The following is a 20675-nucleotide window of genomic DNA, read 5'->3' on the forward strand; positions in this document are numbered from 1 at the left end:
AAAATGGCAGAGCCATGGAACACTGCAAGTAGTTTTCAGTGAAACAACTTTGCATCATGTCACTTTCCTGAATGATACACTTTTGCACATATGCTACCAAGTCTCACCAGTACTGACACTCCGTTCTTGCTGGTGATGACTCTGAGTCTTTTCCATTCTGTACAGTCAGACGTTTTGTGTGTGTGTACATTGTTGTCCATTTTAGAACTTTTATGTATGTTACAAGGATAATTCCGTAGTGCTCCCTGAATTCTTTCCAAACATTCGGTGTTTGGGAATGTTGTCATTAATGCATGGAGTACTGAAATAAGTTCTCCCTCTCCTGTGCTGCTTAGAGTCCTTTCTAAAGCAGGCAGCTTAGCAATCAGAATAGAAGGGAACTTTGAGTTCTGGCCAAACAAAAGCTGATATGGACTGTAGCTGTAGATATCCTGAGTCATCCCTCAAGCACATGTATTACTAGATTTTACTTTCAACATGATTTGTCTTACTGTCTTTGTAGGAGGACATTGCTACAAGGGCTATATGCCGCCATGGTGACAGTTTCAGTACTGACATTTTCCACCATATCTTTAATTACATCATTGAATTCTTCACCATTGTCACTGAATATCTTCTGAAATAATCATACTCACTTATCTAGCAACAAATACATTTATTTACAATTTCTGATAGATTACTTGTGTTTATAATTCTAATGGATTGTTTGTTTGTAATTCTGCTTGTACGGAACTATGTAAGCTGACTGATGATATGAAGGTCCCAAGTGGCAGGTTCATGTTCATGGAAGTCCATAGCAACTGCCTCATTGTATTATGAGGCTAGAGGTTTACCCAAAAGAGGCCTAAGTTTAGGTCTGCTGTATTTAAGGCAAATGTCACAGCTGTCAACAATCTGTTTCAAGACAGGAATTAATACAGGTTCTTTGTTTCCTGAAATACCGTGTCTGTGCTTTGTCCACAGAAGAATGTCCAAATTGAAGATGCAATTATTTAAAATATTCTGCTCCGCCCTAGTCATATTCCCTAAAAGACAAGGACTTTGATTTTACAGCGACTATTCCCAAGGTCTTCATCCTTAATGTTGACACAGTGGTGTCCAGAGTTGATGAATTCTGGAGTCACTGGTTGTTTAAATACAAAAACTTTATCCTTTCCCATGTCCAGTATTGTTCCTGCCCTTTTTTAATAGTATCTTATTCAGCAAAAAAGGTATCTCAACTGGATCTACTTTTGTTTAAATATCACCCTTTTAACTTGCCCTAGTTTTGCTTGTATTTTCAGACTTACTGGAACAAACTACTTTAACATCTCCAAATCTGAAAGTCCTCCTACTAGGTATGTCAGTTTTTCAGTATCATTTTTCACGCCAGTCTAACTCAGTTTACTGGTACAGCTATATCACCACGTTTCTTCACAAATGGTTGATGTGCAATACAGTATGAGTCACAGCCAAACAAAATATTCTACAACAAAAAGCACCACATCTGAAACCAACTGTTTGGCAAGTAAATTTAGATTTTATTCTCTGATACTTTTCTTCCGTTATTGTTTCACCTTGTTCATCTCTGTTAAGACCGGTGCTCTGACATGCAGTGCATTTGGGTCTCATGCTGTACTTTAGCAAATTCATAGCCTGTAATAGAGGTCTCATTGAGCTCTTTAGTCTGCCCAAGTCGCTACTTTGTTTCCATTTTGTGAGAGATGTTGTATCCTGACTAATAATATTAATGCCCACAACACTGCCTAATGCCTTTTCTTTATAGTTGATATCACTGCAGGAAAAGTAAGTTCAGTACATGTTGTTAATGCTAATTACCTTCAGTTATATTTAAGCATACAGTATCTAAAGGCAAGTACTGCATTTGGGAGCACAGTACTGAATTTATGCATCTGACTTTATCTCTGCTGAAAATCAGTTACATAATTTGACATAGAAACAGCACAGTCTGCGACGATTAAGTCAGTATTAGAGTTTTTTCTTCTTCTTTTGGCTTTTCCTGGTTAGGGGTCGCCACAGCAGATCATCTCCACGCTCATGATTGGCAGTGGAGTTTTATGGTGTCGAGTTGCCAGCCCGGCGCCCAACCTTCTACAGGAGGCACACACTCACACCTAGGGCCAATTTAAGGTGTCCAATCCACCTACTGCATGTCTTTGGGATGTGGGAGGAAACCGGAGCACCCGGAGGAAACCCAGATGACCGCAGGGAGGACATGCAGATTCCGCACATAAGGCACCCCAGCTGAGAATTGAACCGGAGAACCCCTTGCTGTGAGGTGGCAACACTAATCGCTGCACCACCATGGCCGCCCTATGTCTCATAAATCCAGTTTCTTTCCTCTGTCAAGAACAAACCATCAAGTCTAGTTGTTTAAGTATACCAGGGCCATAACAGGCTCATTTGGCACCTAGTGCTACTTCCTGAAAACCCTATGCTCTTGAGTCCTAAAACAAAAACAAGTCTCTTTTCTCCTATCTGGCCTATACCCTCACATTCTACATTACAAAGAAAACAGTGTCAGGTACTAATGCTCTTATGCTGTCTACTGTAACATAGCGGATGCATGAGGATTGAAAATTTAAAAAAAAAAAAAAAAAAAAGAAATGGATCAACCAATCATGGCCCTAACACCTTGCACCCAATGCAGCTGCCCCTTTACCCCAGACATGCCTTCAGCTGTGTTCAAAACCTCTTCTGAAATCTCCATTACAGTAGCTTTATTGTTCTTACAGTGACAGCACAAATGCAAGGCCATGCTATCATTTCTCCTTCTTAGTAACCATAGTATAAATAATAACCTTATTCTTCCAGCTTCCATTGGGCTGATTTTCTTAAAAAATAGGTTAAATTCAATAGTAGGAAATCATCTCTGATAGTATTTAAAAAGTGGAGCAAGCTAATTCAGTTTTCAAAACACATGGAATTTGTTCTCTTGAACATCCAAGCTGTAAGGCAGTACAGCAGAGATAGACACACACAGTTCTCAGTTCTTGTGCTTTAAAAGCATAGTCATTCATATAATGGCAAATATTCTGAAAAACTGTAATACAGCAAATGCTGAATTGAGGATGCAGTAAATATCTTCCATAAAACAGATGCCATATACCAATCTCAAAGAAAATAACTACATACTTAACAATAATGTATTGTTACAAATATTCCACAACTATCTTTATTGCATACTTTTTCCTTTTCTGTCCATGTTTTTGAATTGCAGAGGTGTTAAATTGGAGAAACATGACTGTGATATGTTCCACAGAGAATACGGTTACCCCGGTATCAAAAACGCAATCTTGTTGTGCTAGTTACTATCTGTGCACTCTTAAAACATGAAGATTATACAGTAATGGTTCCCAGTCTTTTTTTAACCAATACACACTTGTAAAAATTGGTGTTTGCTTGTGGCATCTTCATGAAACCCACCCATTAGTATGTCATGTCAAATGTCATCATGATGAAAATTACAACAGAAAAGTAATGTTTTGTTTTTATTGCAGAATGTCAGTACTAGCTGGTGCATTTGTCGGATGTACCAGCACCACCACGAGTCATTGTCTACTTTTCTTTTACCACTAGAGGTAGCTTAGTTAAAAGACCCTTAAAAAAGTCTGATCTGGTGTACTGTTTGTAAAGGTAACTTGTTCCCGTGTATCTCTCTCCATTATACAATCTAGACCAGGGCAGTAGACTTGCAGAGTGATTTTGCTGTAGACCCGTGTGTGTGTGTGTGTGTGTGTGTGTGTGTGTGTGTGTGTGTGTGTGTGTGTGTGTGTGTGTGTGTGTGTGTGTGTGCTGTAGACCTGTGTGTGTGTGTATATATGTGTCTTCACATTGTGGGGGGGGTCTGTTGGCCTCTAAGACATCATGTGGGGGTTTAAATGCTTTGTGATGTTATTTTCCCCAACCTTTTTATCTCTCCACGTGTATGATATACTCCTCATCACTAAACTTCTGATGAATATTTAAATGATGACTATTTCAATTTTGTGGCCATATTTTTGGATTATTTATGCCCCAGTACTCATGATGTACTTTGTGTGCAACCTGCTGGAGACCACAGTTACTGATGAGCACTTCCCTCAGATTTCCAAACCCTTAGTTCCATGTGTATCCAACTGCACAAATACAGTGCATGCCAGCCAGGTCTAAAAGAAAAGCAGCTGTCAGCAGTTATAAGTTTAATGCACTAGTGCACAGCAGTGGGACACTGAGTAGCAGCTCTGCTACTTGGTAGCAGAAGTATTTAAAAGCTACTTAAAACTAGCACACAGAAGAGAACAATATACCAATAAGTGGAACTTGAAAGTTGTTAAAATTGCTTAAGCACACACCCATTTTTGAAGCTGCCTTCAGCTAGCTTGTGACCCGCACTGCCAGCTGCAGTTTATTGCTCCATTTGAGTAATACTGTACTGTGTCAGGGGATCACAGCATGTTTTTATAGATATGTTTTGTTTCCAGTGCTAAAAGACAGTATTACGCAGATGGTTAAAAAGATTCCTAGAAGAGACAAGCATGATAAATGCATATAGAAAGCAGACAACTGCCACATCCAGAAACCGACATTCTTAGAGATCAAGAATAAATAAGCAAACTTCATTTAATTCTAAATCTTTCTTGTTCATTATTGATCTTGGCAGAGTGTAAAGGCCATTTATCTGGTAGACATTTTTTGATTTATGCTATTAAAACACCAGTTTTTGATGCTGTTTTATAATTTTCCCTTGCTTGATGAGAGGGAATCAGTAATAAAGGCGTCCTTTCGTGTGCTGCAATATGGCACAGTTGAGTTTATTATCAATACTAAAAGTCAAACTGCCATCATGTTGGGATGTTTGACAGAGCATTTTTAATGATTATGGTGCTTAAGTACACAGTGGCAATGCATGACTGAAAAACCAAAGTGTGTTCTTATTTTCCATCTAACTAAACATGACGCCCTGTGTGGCACTAAAACATGCATCTTGGGAACCACTGAACTACAGTAAAACGTGGAACTCTGCTTGCCTTTTGTGCCGTGCATTAATCGTCATGATCTTGTGTAGTAAATAACACACATTATTTTGCTGCCGTTTTTTCATAGCACAGTAAAATATAAGGGAATTGAAACACAATGTTTTGAAGTGCTAATAAACATTCCACTGTGTTGCACCTCCTCTTCTCCTATTTCATGAAAAGAGGAGCTGCACATAATTGTAGGTGGCTCTATGCCATGGATTTCTACAGCTCTGTATTATGGCCTTATCTGAGGAATATGGTATTTCCATCCAAGGGGATGTTGCTGCTGGTTGCGCTTTCTTAGGTGAAACGTGTCATCTTCCTGATGCCTTACTGAGTCCCCCCCCCAAAAAAAATGATTTCTTTCTGTATCCCCAGGGGTCCATTGAGGATATTTGGAATTGTACATCATGTCTCAGCCTGTTGCTCATTTCTAGTAGTAGAGTAACTGCATAAGAGCCCTAAAACTGTCAATTTTATTATGTATGTATTAAATATGGAATAAAATGCAGAAGCACAACTCCTAGGTATCCAAACTGTGCGTAGTTTAGTGTAGTGTAGTGTGTCTGTCTCCTTGGTGTTGCACTTTTGTAGAATGCTGCACTTGGGTCATAGTCACATCCTGATGAACTTTGCACTATATAGCTGCATTTCACAGTTATAATTAGTGTCTCTGTATGGTTTCTTCATTTCTGACTAAATTCAGTGCCTTCCATTGGAATCTTATGGAGACTAGTTAAAACTTGACTAATATAATTTTGCATGCAGACTCGCACTTTATCTGATAATGGTAATCCACTTGTAGCAAAATATATTTCAGGGCAGATAGACTGTTATGAATTGTACTTTCATATGGTTGCACCAGATGAAAACATGGCTGTCTTTAGTTAAGATGGAACACTAAATAAAAGAGTCCTTGCCCTTCCTTTTTCTGAGACCCATATGCAAAAAATGAACAATTCCCTACCAGGTTGGAGACAAGGATGACTTCCTAAATTGTCACATAATTCATCTTGAAACAGAACACAAAGTAGCTTAACAACAGACTGCATGACGTGAGAAAAATTCCAAAGATATTAGCAACACACTGTTTCATGGACAAAATCCAAATGGTACAGAAAAATATATAAAGAACATTAAAAGTGCATGATGTTAAATCTGATTTCTTGTTAGATCATCATCCATGCTGTCTGAAAAGCTTAATGTGAGGCATTAAAGCTGTAAACTGTACATTATTGTACATGTCGTCTGTTGCATAGACGAGTTATTTTAGTGGCAACTGTGCAACGTTGTTAATATAGTGCTGAAAAGTTTAATAGTCTGTAAAGTTCAGTGCATTAATCAGACTGTTATTCTAAGAAGGCACCAGCCAGCAACACAGACATCTGCATTTAATTTTTCATCCACAACTTCTCCATTGGTTGATCTAAGTATGTCTGACCTGTGTGTAAAACTAAAGCATTTTCACTGCTTGTGTCTCGTTATCCATGTCCATAACCAAGACCGTCCACTTCTTCAGGTTTTGTATTATCTTTTGTTTAGTCTCTTCCCACATATCCTTAGCTTCCATATCAGACTCCTTCTTAACCCATACACCTAAGTACTTAATTTTATTATGTCCCTATAAATATGGGTTTTGTTGAACCAATTCTTATGTGAGTACATATTTGTTTACAGCTGTAGCCTTTGTTTTATCTTCATTAATTATATATTCCGAAAAGACTTGAAACTGTCTCACAGTGTTCCACAGTACTAAGAAGGAGTTACTAGCAGTCTATCTGGCCATAAAAGCCTTTCAACAAAACTTAAGTCCATAGACACTGCAAATCTGGACAGACAACACCACAGTTATGTGATGCATAAAAAAAAAAAAAAAAAAGGGCAGACTTTGTCATACTCCCTGTGTAGCCTTGCCAGAGGAATTTTTAATACTGGCTCAAGAGATAGGGCTAACCCTCATAGCCTCTTATAGTCCAGGATAGAGCAGTACCCTAACAGATTCTCTAAGCAAGAACTTTCTAGACCCTAACAAATGGATGGTGAAAAAGAAAGGTTGTCTTGGATCTGACTTTGTGCAGTGGGGGGAATCCCATCAGTACAGACCTGTTTGCCTCTCTCCAAAACAAGCACCCACAGAAGTTGTACTCCAGAACACAACAGACAGGAGCCTGGAAGATAAATGTATTATCCTTCACTTGGACAAAGTGGTTTCTGTATGCATTCCAGATCTTGCCCCTGATTCCCAGGATACTAACAGAAATCAGGGCAGACAGACCCAGCACGATTCTTGTGACCCCCTTCTGGCTGAGGCACCTGTCTTTTTTTATCCTACTGATGTTCAGAGAGGGGAAATTCTGCACCCTACCACAGGAGATACATCTGCTCAGCTAGGCCATAAGGTCTGTCTTCCATCCCAACTTTGCCAGCCTCAAATTAACTGCCTGAAGAATTGTGTTTTGAAACCTAGGGTGACATCTTATTCCAAGGAGGTGCTCTCCATTCTAAGGGGTGTAAGAAAGCCCAATACCAGGAAATCATACCTGGCAAATGGAAAAGATTTTCTACTTGGTGTCACATGAGTAACACGGATCCTTCTGAAGCAGACATCAGCTCAGTCTTGCAGTACCTGCCATGCCTCTTTATACTAGGCCTTTTCTATTCCAGAATTAAGGTACACACATCTGCAATATCAGCTTACTTGCACAGTGCTCCACCTATCTTCTCACACCCCCACATGAAACATTTTCTAATGAGACCACCTAGAAGGAACCCGCTTGTGCCTTTGGATTTAATTTATATCTTAGAAAAATTAACTTTGCCTCCATTTGAACCTGCTACCATTGTCTGTTTAAAGATGATGTCATGGAAGACTGTCAACCTCATAGCTGTGACTTCAGCAACGAGAGTTTCTGAGCTACAAGCCCTCATGAATCTCAATGGCAACACCCAGATCTGCTCTGAGTTACAGCACAACGGCACGAAAATTACAGAACCAACTGATATTGCCAACATCCTGGCATATAGTTTCAGTCCTAATTTTACTCCCCTCTCACCCCCTAAAGGGTCCATATCTATACAGGAAGTATGCAAAGTCCCTGTAATTATATCTATGCAAGTAAAAGCTGCACTCTCTAAAACCAAAAACACAACATCCATGGGACAGGACAACATCCCAGGCTGCGTTTTACACAAACTTCAGAATGAATTGGCTCCCCACCTAAGCACCATGTTCAATCATAGTCTCACATCAGGCTTTGTGCCTACTGAATGGCACACAGCAACAGTTATCCCACTCCACAAAGGGGGAGCCACCACTGATCCCAGGAACTATCGCACTATTAGCCTGACGAGTCTGGTCTGCAATGGAACATATCATCATGAAACTCACAAAGACATTGGTAACCTCCAAACTCTGGACCCCACCCAGTTTGGGTTTGTGAAAGGCAGATCATGCCTTCTGAACCTGATCAACTTCTTTGAGGCAGTCACCAAAGTCATAAACGAGGGTAAGGTGGTTTACACAGCCTATCTTGACCTCGCCAAGGCTTTTGACACCATCCCCCATTCTGGAATTAAAGCTAAACTCATTAAACTAGGTATAAATCCCTACATCTCAAGACAGGTTGCCAAATGGTTCACTGACAGAACCCACACTGTAAAAGTTGCAGTTTCCAAATCTGACTTCAGACCAGCGACAAGTGGAGTACCACAGGGTTCAGTCCTGGGACCTCTTCTGTTTGACATCTACTTCTCTGAAGTACAGGCTAACACAGAAGGCCTCTGGCTAATGAAGTTTGCAGATGACTGCAAACTAGGAGCCATAGTCAAGTCCCCAAATAATGTGGACATCCTACAGAAGGGCCTCACTGAGACAGATGCCTGGTGTCAGAGGCACGGCCTCAAGCTCAGTGCCAAAAAGTACATTGTCATCCCCTTTGTTAAAAACTCTGCACCCATGAACTGCCACATAAACGGCATTTTGCTTAACGCCGAATGTGTGATAAGAGACCTTGGGACCCAGGTGGACAGTAGTCTCTCCTTTGATAATCACATCGCCACAGTAGTCAGGAAATCCTTCTATGTGGCACACCTCATCACAACAGGGTTCTCATCCAAGAAAAAAGAGGTCATTGTTCCCCTCTTCTCAGCACTCATTAGACCCATTATAGAGTACAACGCTCCTTTTGGAATGTACCTCACAAGACATCTGCAGCAGCTGGAAAGGCCAAAGAAGTACCTTACAAAGAGGATTTACTGGTCTCAAACAGATGCCCTACACTGACTGTCTCAAAAAACTCCAGCTTTACTCTGTAGCATTTCGCCTACTCTGAGGACATCTCTGCCTAACATATAAAGCTATGTAAAATCCAGAGCTGTTGGACATGCTACACCTAAAGAAATCCCAATTCCTCCGAGCTACATGCTCTAGAGACCTACATCTTGTCACCACGATAAACAGGACATGCTGGAGGGATAGATTCCTGTCACAGAGACTTCCTATACTCTGGAACAAGCTACCCATCTATGTCAAGCAAAGTTCCTCATTAGCACTCTTCAAGAAAAATCTTGATGAGTGGATGGGAAATAGGAAATACACCCCAGGATCACTTCTGTGGCTCTGCTCGACAGGGTCACAGGAAAATTACCTTTCTTGGGTGGTGTAAACCAGGGAACCTTGTTGGCTAGGCTTACCTAGGCCCTTGGGCCGATAGCCTAGTACCTACCTATGAACCTATGTGTAAAGGATCTTTCACTGTCTTCCACAACAGTAAGGTCACTTTATGCCTAAAGTGGTATCAGAACTTGTTTTAAACCAGGCTATCCACCTGCAAGTCTTCTTCCCAAATCCACCAAAAGGACAGAGCAAGTACTTCATTCCTTGGATGTGCACAGGCAGCTCAGGTACTGTATAGATGGGACATAAAAAAAACCCTAAGAGAACACACACACACACACACACACACACACACACACACACACACACACACACACACACACATGTATTTGTGGAACATTTTTTATCTTAGGTTTTAGATTGATTTCTGTATGTTTTTTGCTGAGTTATTTTATTTCTTTATAGATTGTAAAGTGTACTACTTTTAATTATTAATTAGCTTGTATTAAATTGACTGCCATGATTGGCTAGGTTTATAGTATTTATATTGATGAATTTTCTGTTATCATTCACTCTGATGATGCCCTTTGAATGTTAACAGGACGAAAGCACTTTGTCTGGTTTATTGCATTTCAGTACATTTAAATGTGGGAGACATTGGTGCATTTCTGTTTTGTTTTTTAGTTTTGTGTTTTTCGAGGTTAATGGTATGAGGTGGGTTGGTGATAGAGGCAGTAGCAGGTTTAAGGAGCATATATGGACACACATATATCACACAAATACTGCACACACACAAAATCTATCATCCTACCTAGCCTTTACTCTAACCCTGACCTGCCAGCACTCACAGACATGCTCTAACACCCTCTGCTGAAACATTCTTTACATCTGAAAAGTTCAGAATAACTAAAAGAAAAAAAAAAACGGCTTACAGACCACTTAAACAGTCAATGATCTGACATTCAAACAGTCCAGTAGTCTACAAGCAGGAATTTCAATAACAGGTAGAGGCAATGAACTCTGTCGATACTGCATATATATGTGTATAAATATATATATATATGTGTGTGTGTGTGTGTGTGTGTGTATAGATATATATATATATATATATATATATATATATATATATATATATATAGATGTGTGTGTACATATATATATATATATATATATATATATATATATATATATATATATATATATATATGGGTCTACTTTTTGTTATCGAAAGCTCACCCTTTCAAAAAGAAGTACAAACTAATTTACACAAAAGTGCACTTTCATGACTACCGGTTCAACAAAGCGGTAATAGTAAAAAAACAAAAAAAAACACTGCAGCACCGCATCATGTTACACTGGGGATAAGGGAATATATACTTTCATTTAAGTGCACTTTAATGTAAATGACTTTCAGTAAAAAAGTAGACCCATATATATATATATATATATATATATATATATATATATATATATATATATATATAATGTGTGTTTGTGTGGGGGGTGTGCATGTATGTGTTTGTGTATATATGTATATATCTATATATATCTACATAAGAGAATGCAAGAAAAGCAATTAAGAGTAAGACAAACTATGGGAAAATGAAAAAAAGAATATTGTGTTTGCGTGTATGGGGTTGTGGCTGATAGGGATACTGAATGGGGTTACTGTGGAGTTGTTCCACTTGGCTGCCCATGCACTTAAGTCCGGCCCTGTCTGTAGCTCCAAACACAGAAACTCATAACAGCAGAGCTGTTCACTTCTGCAGAAATGTTTCTTCATTTTTGTTGTTATTTGGCTATTTATTTGGTTATCTATTTCATAGTCAAAGTTGAGTGCTGATCTCAATGAACCATTGTTGGACTCGGCCTAGGAGTAGATAACAGGATCAAACAGAGTAGGTGCAAGTAAAGAACCCACTCTAGGTTCATAGGTTCATAGGTTCATAGATTAGTACTAAGCTAACTGCCCTTGCGAGCCATTTTAAGCCTAGCCAGTTGTCTCTTGTAAGACTCAAACCCTGCACCTTGTGTTTGCAAGGCAAACACCTTAACCATTAGGCCATCTTCCCAACCCACCTCTAACACCATGTTTAATAAAATCAACATAATGTAGACTAGTTAGGTGTATATTGAAATGGGATTCGCTAGAACATCTATGAATTCTATGATATGCTAATCATTCAGTCTAGCATTTAAAGGTTCATATCCATATGTAATGTATGTATATCTGAGTTCTGTCTTAAGTGACATGCTTAGAGTGACATGGCTGCTTGCTATGAATGAGCTAAACAACATAATAATTGTCCTATAATTCATAGTTTTGGAAAATATAAGTGGGAGGTGTTCTGTGAGCTTGCTTAATGTTTCAGTTTTTTCAAGTCATTAAACATGATTAAACTTCTAAAAATGTACCAAACTGCATGATATCTAACCCTTCAGATCTCTCTTTGATGGCAAATACCTGCCTATCAACTCTGTCTGATCTGTTTTCTATGTCATCTTGTCTCGGAATTTAAGTTCTTTCCATTAACAACTCTATTCCTATAAACTCATTGTAGACAGTTATGTTGTCCTTTTCCCCAGCTTTCAGTTATACCTGGACTTATTGTTGACAGCCCTTTTTTTGAACTTTATTTCTTGACATTTAGTGTTGCACTTCAACATAAAAGCCTGTATGTCACATGTGGTAGTTACTACACTGGCTCATTCTTAGTGGATATGGAAACAGAAACTGTTCTTATGGTTCAAATCTTCTGGCCATCCCAGTAACTGCATCCATTGACTGGTCTGCTAACTCCTCCTTCCACCCCAAACTTTCTTCTGATTCCAGGCGGGGTTAAGCATGGACCCTAAGGGCATCCTGTTACTGCCTGCCATATTATAGGTTACAGAACAGCTCAACTGATATTGAGAATTCCAAGAAGTAAGCTAGTTTGATAAACACTTTGGTTACAGAGTCTCTTTTATTATGGTCACATTTTATATGTGAAAAATTAGCTGCTCAGATTCCTGTGCCTTAGATTGTGTCAGTCTGTGTCCGTATCTCCACATGTCACTGTTAAAATATTGCTTCCAGGAATCAAGTAATCTTCAGTAGCTTTTTTTTGTTTGTTTGTTTGCATGGGATTTTGTTTTAAATGTATTGACGTCCTATGTACTGTCCTAATTGTCAGTTTTCTGTGTCATGTTGAAGATCTCTGATCACATTGTCTCTGTGTTTTCAATCTATACATATCGTTGGGATTTTACTTTAGTCTTCTGTTATTAGATGCCTTTCAGTATGTATACTACATGTCTTCTTACTCTTAACTATTTGAGATTGTGTTCTGATTCATTTTCCATTATTTAAATTAAAACGGTCATCATTTTTTCCCATCTTAAGTGTAATGAGAGCTCCCATTTCAGTCACCTTGCATTTGTCCTTTATTATTGGTTACCGTTTTTGTGTGTTTAAGCACATTTATCTTTAGAACCATGAAGGGCAGTTTGCTGTTCTCTGAGTTTTGTATTGAGAAGTGAGGTTGTTTGGTGTATTATTTAAAAATTGTTAACTGGAAGGACTTAGAAACAATGGTTATATGACTTGTTCTGGGTCAGACATTAGGTAAATGGAGGCTCTGGGCATTAAATTCAGGGCTTGTGGCTAGCAGTACATGGTCTTAAACCTTTATGCCAAACTGCAAAACATGAAATGAATGATGAAATGTTAACTGGGGGTGGGTTTGGCAAAATGGCTAAGGTCTTCATCTCATAGACACAAGGCATAAGGTTTGATTCTGACCTTGGGTTATTTGGCTAGACTTAAAATGGTCCTTCATGGTGTTTAGCCTAGTACTCGTATATGAACTATGAACTGGCATCCGTTAAAAACATTCTATAGAAAGCCCTTGTGTTGCTGTTATTTCCTAATGCCCCTAGGTATCATGGGATTTGTATTTCCCAGATTATTGCAAACACTTCATTCATTTAGTGTCTGTCAGAATACACAGTGTATTGTTAGGATATCCTACATTTTCTATTGCTGTTTTTTGTGTACTGTGAATTAATTTCATCATCTTTAACAGATGCGCTGGAGTTAATGTTGACGTGTTGCGCATATTTAAGTTCATAAAACTACTTTTGGAGTCACCGTCCAGGTGTTACTTTAATCATAGCTAACAACTTCTGAGGACCAGAATCAAGGACAAAATCAAAATGTTTCAGGGACAAAAGACCCAGATCAAGAACACTTTTTAAATATTAGTACCATTGTTTTAGACAGTTGACAAAAATCAAGTGTGTGAATTAGTATGCATCTTCTGAAGTACAAGAAGTCTGTAACTTTAATGAATGACATTATTCTTTGATTATAATCCACCAGCTTTTTGTCAAAGCATCTATGATTTTAGAAGATGAGTGCAAAATTGACAAAATCCTGGACATTTGAGAGAGATGACTTAAATGTTGAATGAAAGTATTGAATTCTTTCAGGACTAACAGTCAGCAGGTGATTAGGGTAGACATTAACCCAGTACTTGTCACATTGTAAGAAAGGTAAGTGTCAGTTAGTTTTATACACAGTGTTATAGATGAAGTGTTTTTAACCAATAAGTAGAATTAAGTTTGAAAACATAGACAAACTGAATAGTGAAACCTGCCCTGAGCAGCAGCATTTAGATACGTTTGTGTCTGATGCTGCGCATTAGCTCAGGTGAATGAACTGCGTACGGCAGAGTTGTACTAGTTTTTAAGTAGGGCAGACAGACATCTTATGGGACAACTGCCAGAGGTGGGTACTTGTAACTCCATTCTGTAGGAATCCGAGAGTGAATGCCTTGTAGACGTGCAAAGCAAAGGACACAGTAAGTGAATTATTTATTATACTTAAATTCAGAACAGCGAAGGATTTGTATGGCCAGTAATTGTATGAGACATCTGTGACCCACAGAAAAGCCTACATCAGTGTTATCTTAGATTCAGTTTAGCATAAAGCTAGGAAGTAGCAGAGTCTAAAAATACAGTGCTTTATATAACATGCCATTTGTATGGATAGCATGAGTTCACTTGGATATGGGTGGGCAAAACTGGCAAAGCAGATGGCTGCTGCATACACTTGTAGTGTTTGCACATAAGTGGGTCTCAGTTGTTAAAGCCTTTTCTTAGTGCAGACTGAGCATCATTCAGGGGCATACTCACTGGCCAAGATGCAGCTTTCAGTTACTGGGGAAGTAAAATGCTAGATTGATTAAAGTGTTAACAGTAAAAACTGTAGTTGCAGATTCTGGACTGACACAGAAGTAGGTTTGCTTGATCATTTTCTTGGTGTCGGCAGATGCCCCTAGTGGGTTATAGTGACCATCACTGCAGGTTTGATGTTGTAGTCAGAGTCTGTTATTAAATCATAAAGTAAATTTACGATCATTACTAGCTGTGTCCAAAATGGCATTGAATAAAGCTGCACTTAGCAGATGCTTTTGTTGTCAGTCATTTTAAGCATATACCCATCTGGTACACCAGTGTAAAATGAATAGCTTTGGTCCCTCTCTGCTATTCATATTAAAAGGTTGTTCTGTCATCTCCAGCACTTCTGCTACTCAGTTTTCATTATCTGAAAAATATGCGAAAACTCTTCTGTTTATTTAGAAAGTTAAACATGTATTTCCCCCAAACAAGGAAAAAAGTTTCCTTAATGCTTCCAAATATTGAGTTGTTAGGTGATATGTATAATGACAGTTTTCTGTTTGGAAACAAGTAGGCAGACAACAGAGGTCACCAGGGACCAGATGAAGTCTGCAGAGACTGTCTGGCTTGAGAACATCTGGGCAGATAGGGCAAGTGAAACATTTCTCTATACCTTTCAGTCTAATTAGATTTTGAAACCAGGTTCTTCCAGTAAGGTAGGTTTGTCACTTGCTATACATAAAGAATATATGATCCACTGATTTATAGTATAGAAAGACAACCCTGCCTGTTTCTTGAAATTAATTTCCAGTCAGAAGTCAGTGCCATTAAACTTTACATAAGCTATCTCAATATATTTGTCAAAATCATTAAAACCTTTAATAAAAGTTTCATTATGTGGTACTAAATCAAGAAAGCAATAATTCTACAGTGAACAGATATTTTGCATGGACTTGGTTACTTGGCTCTGGTACAAGGAGGAGCTCAGGTTGCCTAGGCGTGCTACAAGGGGTAAAGTGTTGGAGTGGCTAAAATGAAATGCCTGAACAAACTTTGAATGTGATGGCCTTTACAAGCACTGAGAACATGCCAGGGAGCCAAATAATGAACCAAATTAGGAGAGCTTGAAGTTGAATTTATGCTGTTTTATAGATGCTGCACTTGTATACAACTCCTTGTTATCACACATAGTACAGCTACAAATGGAATTGCATGATGTTTAAGAACCTATGGTCAGCAGTGGTGCCCTAACTTGGTGTTTGTAATTGTTTTGGTAAAATTTCAGTTCTCTCAACTAAAAAGAAAACTTGCTGCCTTTCTGAGAATATTTCAGTTACAAAAGTTTAACGTTATCTTGTCAGAGACGAACTTCATTGGAGGTTAAGCCTGATGCAGATTTCCAGAAACCAGATTTAACTCATGATAGCAAGGTTCAAGGTATGTATGCAAAAGTATTAACATTTACTGCTTTTTTAAGTTAATTATTCCTTCCCGACTTTCTGTTTACTGTGCTGTTTTTATACCTATCTGATTTCAGACTTTTATACCCCAGAGTGCTGTTGCTGAACTGCAGTGTCTCCATGTTTCTCAGTGCTGACAAGCCTGTATTTCATGATCTAAATCTGGATATCATGACACTGGGTTTATAAATTAAATAATGGAAATTGTAATCATCATTATGGTAGTGGGGTGTCCTTTGCAGCAAGTGAAAAAAAGTATTTGTATATGTAAAAGTGACTGCACTTGTTTATTCTTCTCTGTCTAGTCTTTCACACTGTAGATCACAGTACTAATCGTACAGCTATAGTCCCTTGCCATGGCTTAATTATTATTTTGTTGTGCACTTTTCAGCTGCAGAAGGTTCATAATACTTCACAAGTGTGGAAGCTGTTTGTAGAGCCCAGAATAATTCAGGCAGAGTTGCTTGTCTTGTTTGCCATTTGCTCCTGCACTGTGAAAGATTTGTTTCTTGCATCCTGACACAGGTATGAACAAGAGACTACATAAAACAGTAACTGCATGAGCAGCTGGGTTTGTTTATTAATAGACTAACAGAAATAATACTTTGATCTTTTTCCTTTGAAATATGAGTTCATTTGTTTGCCTGTACCTGCTTTATCCTATTCAAGGTCATAGAGAGCTGACACTTGCCCCAGATGGAAAACATTGCAGTCACTATGATTTTAGCTTGTTCTGGGATTACTTAAAACCTGGCCTCCTTATGAATGTAGTTATAACACATCTGTAAAAAGTTTGTGTCTGTTTTATTAAAGCATTAAAAAGCAGTTGTTACAGCAGTGCGCTATAACACTTACTTTATCATGCATTAGTATTTGAAATAATAATTGATTTTCAGAGTTCAAGTGTTTTTATTTTAACCAGGTTGTTCAACTGAGATGACACCATTTTCACTGGAGGCCTGAGAGTACTTTCTAGTTAAATGACTTGTTCAGTGATGGACAATAAGCAAATGGAGGCTGAGGGACTCCAACCCTGAATAACAGAAAACAGTTTGTTAGCTGCTCACCTTTAGTTCTATGTACTAACTGACATCATTTTCTTGTTTTGCAGTAAATCTTTTCCAAGGTTTAGGAAACTTATTGCAATCATTCATTCCTTCATGAATCATGATTTTGAAAGATGGTAGCACACTCTTGACATCCACCCCCCCTGACCCCATTCAGGAGGTTGCATAACTGCCCTGACATTCATGACTATTGTGTAGCAAATAACAGTTAGATGTATTATGCTTTTGTTTACTTATGAAAAAAGAGCTTCAAAATCAGTGACTGAGCTTATTTTCCTGTACTGTGACGCTGTTAAAGTACAAAGATATCAAATTACAAAATTCTGAAAGCCCAAGACAAAAATATTAATGTTCCGTTGTGATCTTGCTGAAATTTCTGAAACTTCCCTTTATCTCTGTAGCATTATAGTCTGCCTTCTGGATCTGACAATTTATGGCTTAGTGTTGTGTTTTCAGTGTATCACAGTGAATCTAAAGAGGTGACTGCATTGTGACATACTTACATACATACATACATACATACATATATATATATATATATATATATACACACACACACACACACACACACACATACATATTTTAGCCACAATGAGCAACTGCTGCTTTACAGTCCTATTGCAACTACCTTAGTGTCCCTGGTAATAACCCCCGGGGCTGTGACCGCCTTGGCTTTAGGTGAATTTGGAGTGGGATGTGGAAACATTGAGCACAGTCTGTGGCAATGTCATTAATGCTGCTGTTATATGCAGTGAATTTTTTGGGATATCCTGACTGGGCACATTTGCTGACATAAATTTAATACCAGTCCATCTTGCAGTCACGACATACTACCATCACTGGAGGAATACCAAATTGCAGGAAAATGTCCCAACCCTCCCTTCCAGAATGGTTGAGTTGACAAAATACCCCTTCTTTTTAACCCATCCATACTGGCTTGCCCACAAGCTGTGACACTAAGTGAACTTTGGTCTCAGTCAGGGCTCCATTACTTAGTGGCATGGAGCTGGGGTGTAATATATATATCTATATATATATATATATATATATAGAGATATATATATATATATATATACTGGAAATAATGTCTGGATGTTACATAATTGTCTGACAGTTTAATCATCTGAATTGCATCATTTGTGTATAACAACTCCTATTTGAAATAGCAGCATAATTTTATGTTGCTTAACATTATAGTTGGCATAATGGCTAAGGTCGCTGCCTGCCATGTACAAGGCACAAAGTTCGATCCTGACCACTGGCCAATCCCTGTGTGATGTTTGCATGTTCTCCTTGTGTCTCTCTGGGGTTCTTCCCACCTCCCCAAAACAAGTTGAGTGGTACCACTTCAATACCCCCCAAAAATGGAGTTGTGGGTAGCAGTACAGATTCTAGAGGGTGCCTGACAAGGGAAGAGCTGTGTAGACCAACCCCTTTGGGCATCATCTGTGATGCACAGTGTCCTGTCTAGAAGAAACTGAGATGTGCATTATCATTTAAACAAGAGAATATGAATAACAGATTATGTGTCATGGCAAGGCTAGCCACTCGATGGTTTAAAAATTAACTCTAGGCAGTCTGGTCACATTGACTAATGTCGCCAAAAATGGGCATGGGTATTTGACGGTTATAAGCAGGTTGAGGACCCAGCCGACTCAGATCCATGCCAGGGACCCATGCTAATGGTGGGAGGGGTCTATGTGCCACTGTTGGCTAGTGTGTGCCCACCAGAAAGCCCAGCAGCCCTGGATCAGTAAACTACTGGCAGGTCGGTGACCAGTTGCCTTGCTTGAGTTACCTGGGACATTGCTGAGTGAAAGCTGCACATAAAACCAATCAAATTGCCAAATATGGACTGAGGATTGCGGCACTCAGTATAGGCTCACTGGCAGGACATAGCTTTGAAGTGGATGACATGATGGCAAGGAAGAGGCTGGACATCTTCTGTATCCAGAATCCAAGATGGAAGGACAGTGCAGCCAAGCCACTTGGCTTGGGATAGAGAGTCTATTACTCAAGGGGAAGAAAGACTAGAAATGGTGTGGAAATTATTGTAAGGTTAAGTCTTTAGAAGACAGTGAGGATGTCATCAGAATTAGTAACAGACTCATAGCAATCAGCCTTCACTGTCAGCCTGTTCCCCACAACAGGGTTGTGACAGTGAGGAAAAGAGTGCATTTAGGCAGCAGTTATAGGACCTACAAGATAAAGCAGGACAACATGAATGGGTGTTGCTAATGGGGAGCCTGAATGCCCATATGCAGACAGACAGCTAAACAAAAAGAACAGGATAAAGAATGAGAGGCCATTCTAGATTTCAGATGGCTTGATGGTGGTTAACACATGGTTCGGCAATAGAAACGGTCTCAGGATCACATACAGGAGTGGCCAACATTTAACTTGTAACATGTAACTTGGGCAGACTTCCTCCTACTAAGAAAAGGGATTAGGGTAGAATCAGTGATTGCAAAGTCATCTCCAATGAAACTATTGGCCCACAGCATAAACCGTTGGTTACCACAGTCAGATGAAACAGTGGTCAGGGAAGGCTGTAAGGTCAACACATAGTAGGCTGCAGACCTGGAAGTTGACTGGAGAGAAAACACGAGTTCAAGGAGATACACAGTGTTTAGTTCCTTGGGGAAGAAGAGGAAATGGGTGAAGTTAAAGAAGAATGTCATCACCTCAAAACAGCATGTGTGGGGACTATAGAGCAAATATGGGACTAAGCCAGGTGTAGACATAAGGTACATTGTTAAAGCTGGTGATGGAATGCAGCTGACCAAAAAGTCATCACAAGAAACAAGAGGTGCAAGAAAAAGTGGGAGACAGAAAAGACTGACCAAGCAAAGAAGGAACGCTGTTTGGCTAATAGAAAGACTAAGAGAGTAGTATCAGTAACACACAGCAAGGCATCAAAAGTACTCTAGTAACTTTTGGAAAGTCGCTCAGTAGATTTCACAAAGAAACTTTCAGGTTGCAAGGCAAAGACAGAGGGAGAAAGACAATAGTTATCAGACACCTTTCATAAGTGATGGCAGCAAAAGGGCATCAGAAAAAGATGGAAGGAGTATTCCCAGCAGTTCCTAAATGAAAACTCGCAGAGCCTACAATGAAAGAGGAAGGGGAACCCACCCTAGAAGAAGTAAGAACAGTACTACTGAAAATGAAGTCAGGGAAAGCAGCAGGCTTATATGAGATCATGGCAGATATGATCAAAATGTGTGAATTAGTCCCAGCATAAATTAGAGAATGGCGTATTCCAGATGAATGAATAATAAGCATACTATTACCAGAGTATAAGAAAAGAGGACATTCCCAACTGTGGGCAGTACAGAGGTATCAAACTCCTGTCATACTGCATGACAGT

The 20675-nt window shown here is 39.0% G+C and overlaps 1 protein-coding gene across 3 annotated transcripts in view; it reads left to right on the forward strand.

The window, feature by feature from the left end:
• The window catches only part of REPS2 (RALBP1 associated Eps domain containing 2), a 2057440-nt gene that overhangs the window by 1569471 nt on the left and 467294 nt on the right, over positions 1 to 20675 (forward strand). For all 3 annotated transcript variants that reach the window (XM_044073054.1, XM_044073053.1, XM_044073052.1), the window contains exon 11: positions 16140 to 16215. In XM_044073054.1, the coding sequence (XP_043928989.1) occupies positions 16140 to 16215 (76 nt within the window). The remainder of the gene's footprint in view (positions 1 to 16139; positions 16216 to 20675) is intronic.

This window comes from Protopterus annectens, chromosome 5.part1, assembly GCF_019279795.1.
Source record: "Protopterus annectens isolate FY-2018-M chromosome 5.part1, PAN1.0, whole genome shotgun sequence".
NCBI classification, from domain to species: Eukaryota; Metazoa; Chordata; order Ceratodontiformes; family Protopteridae; genus Protopterus; species Protopterus annectens.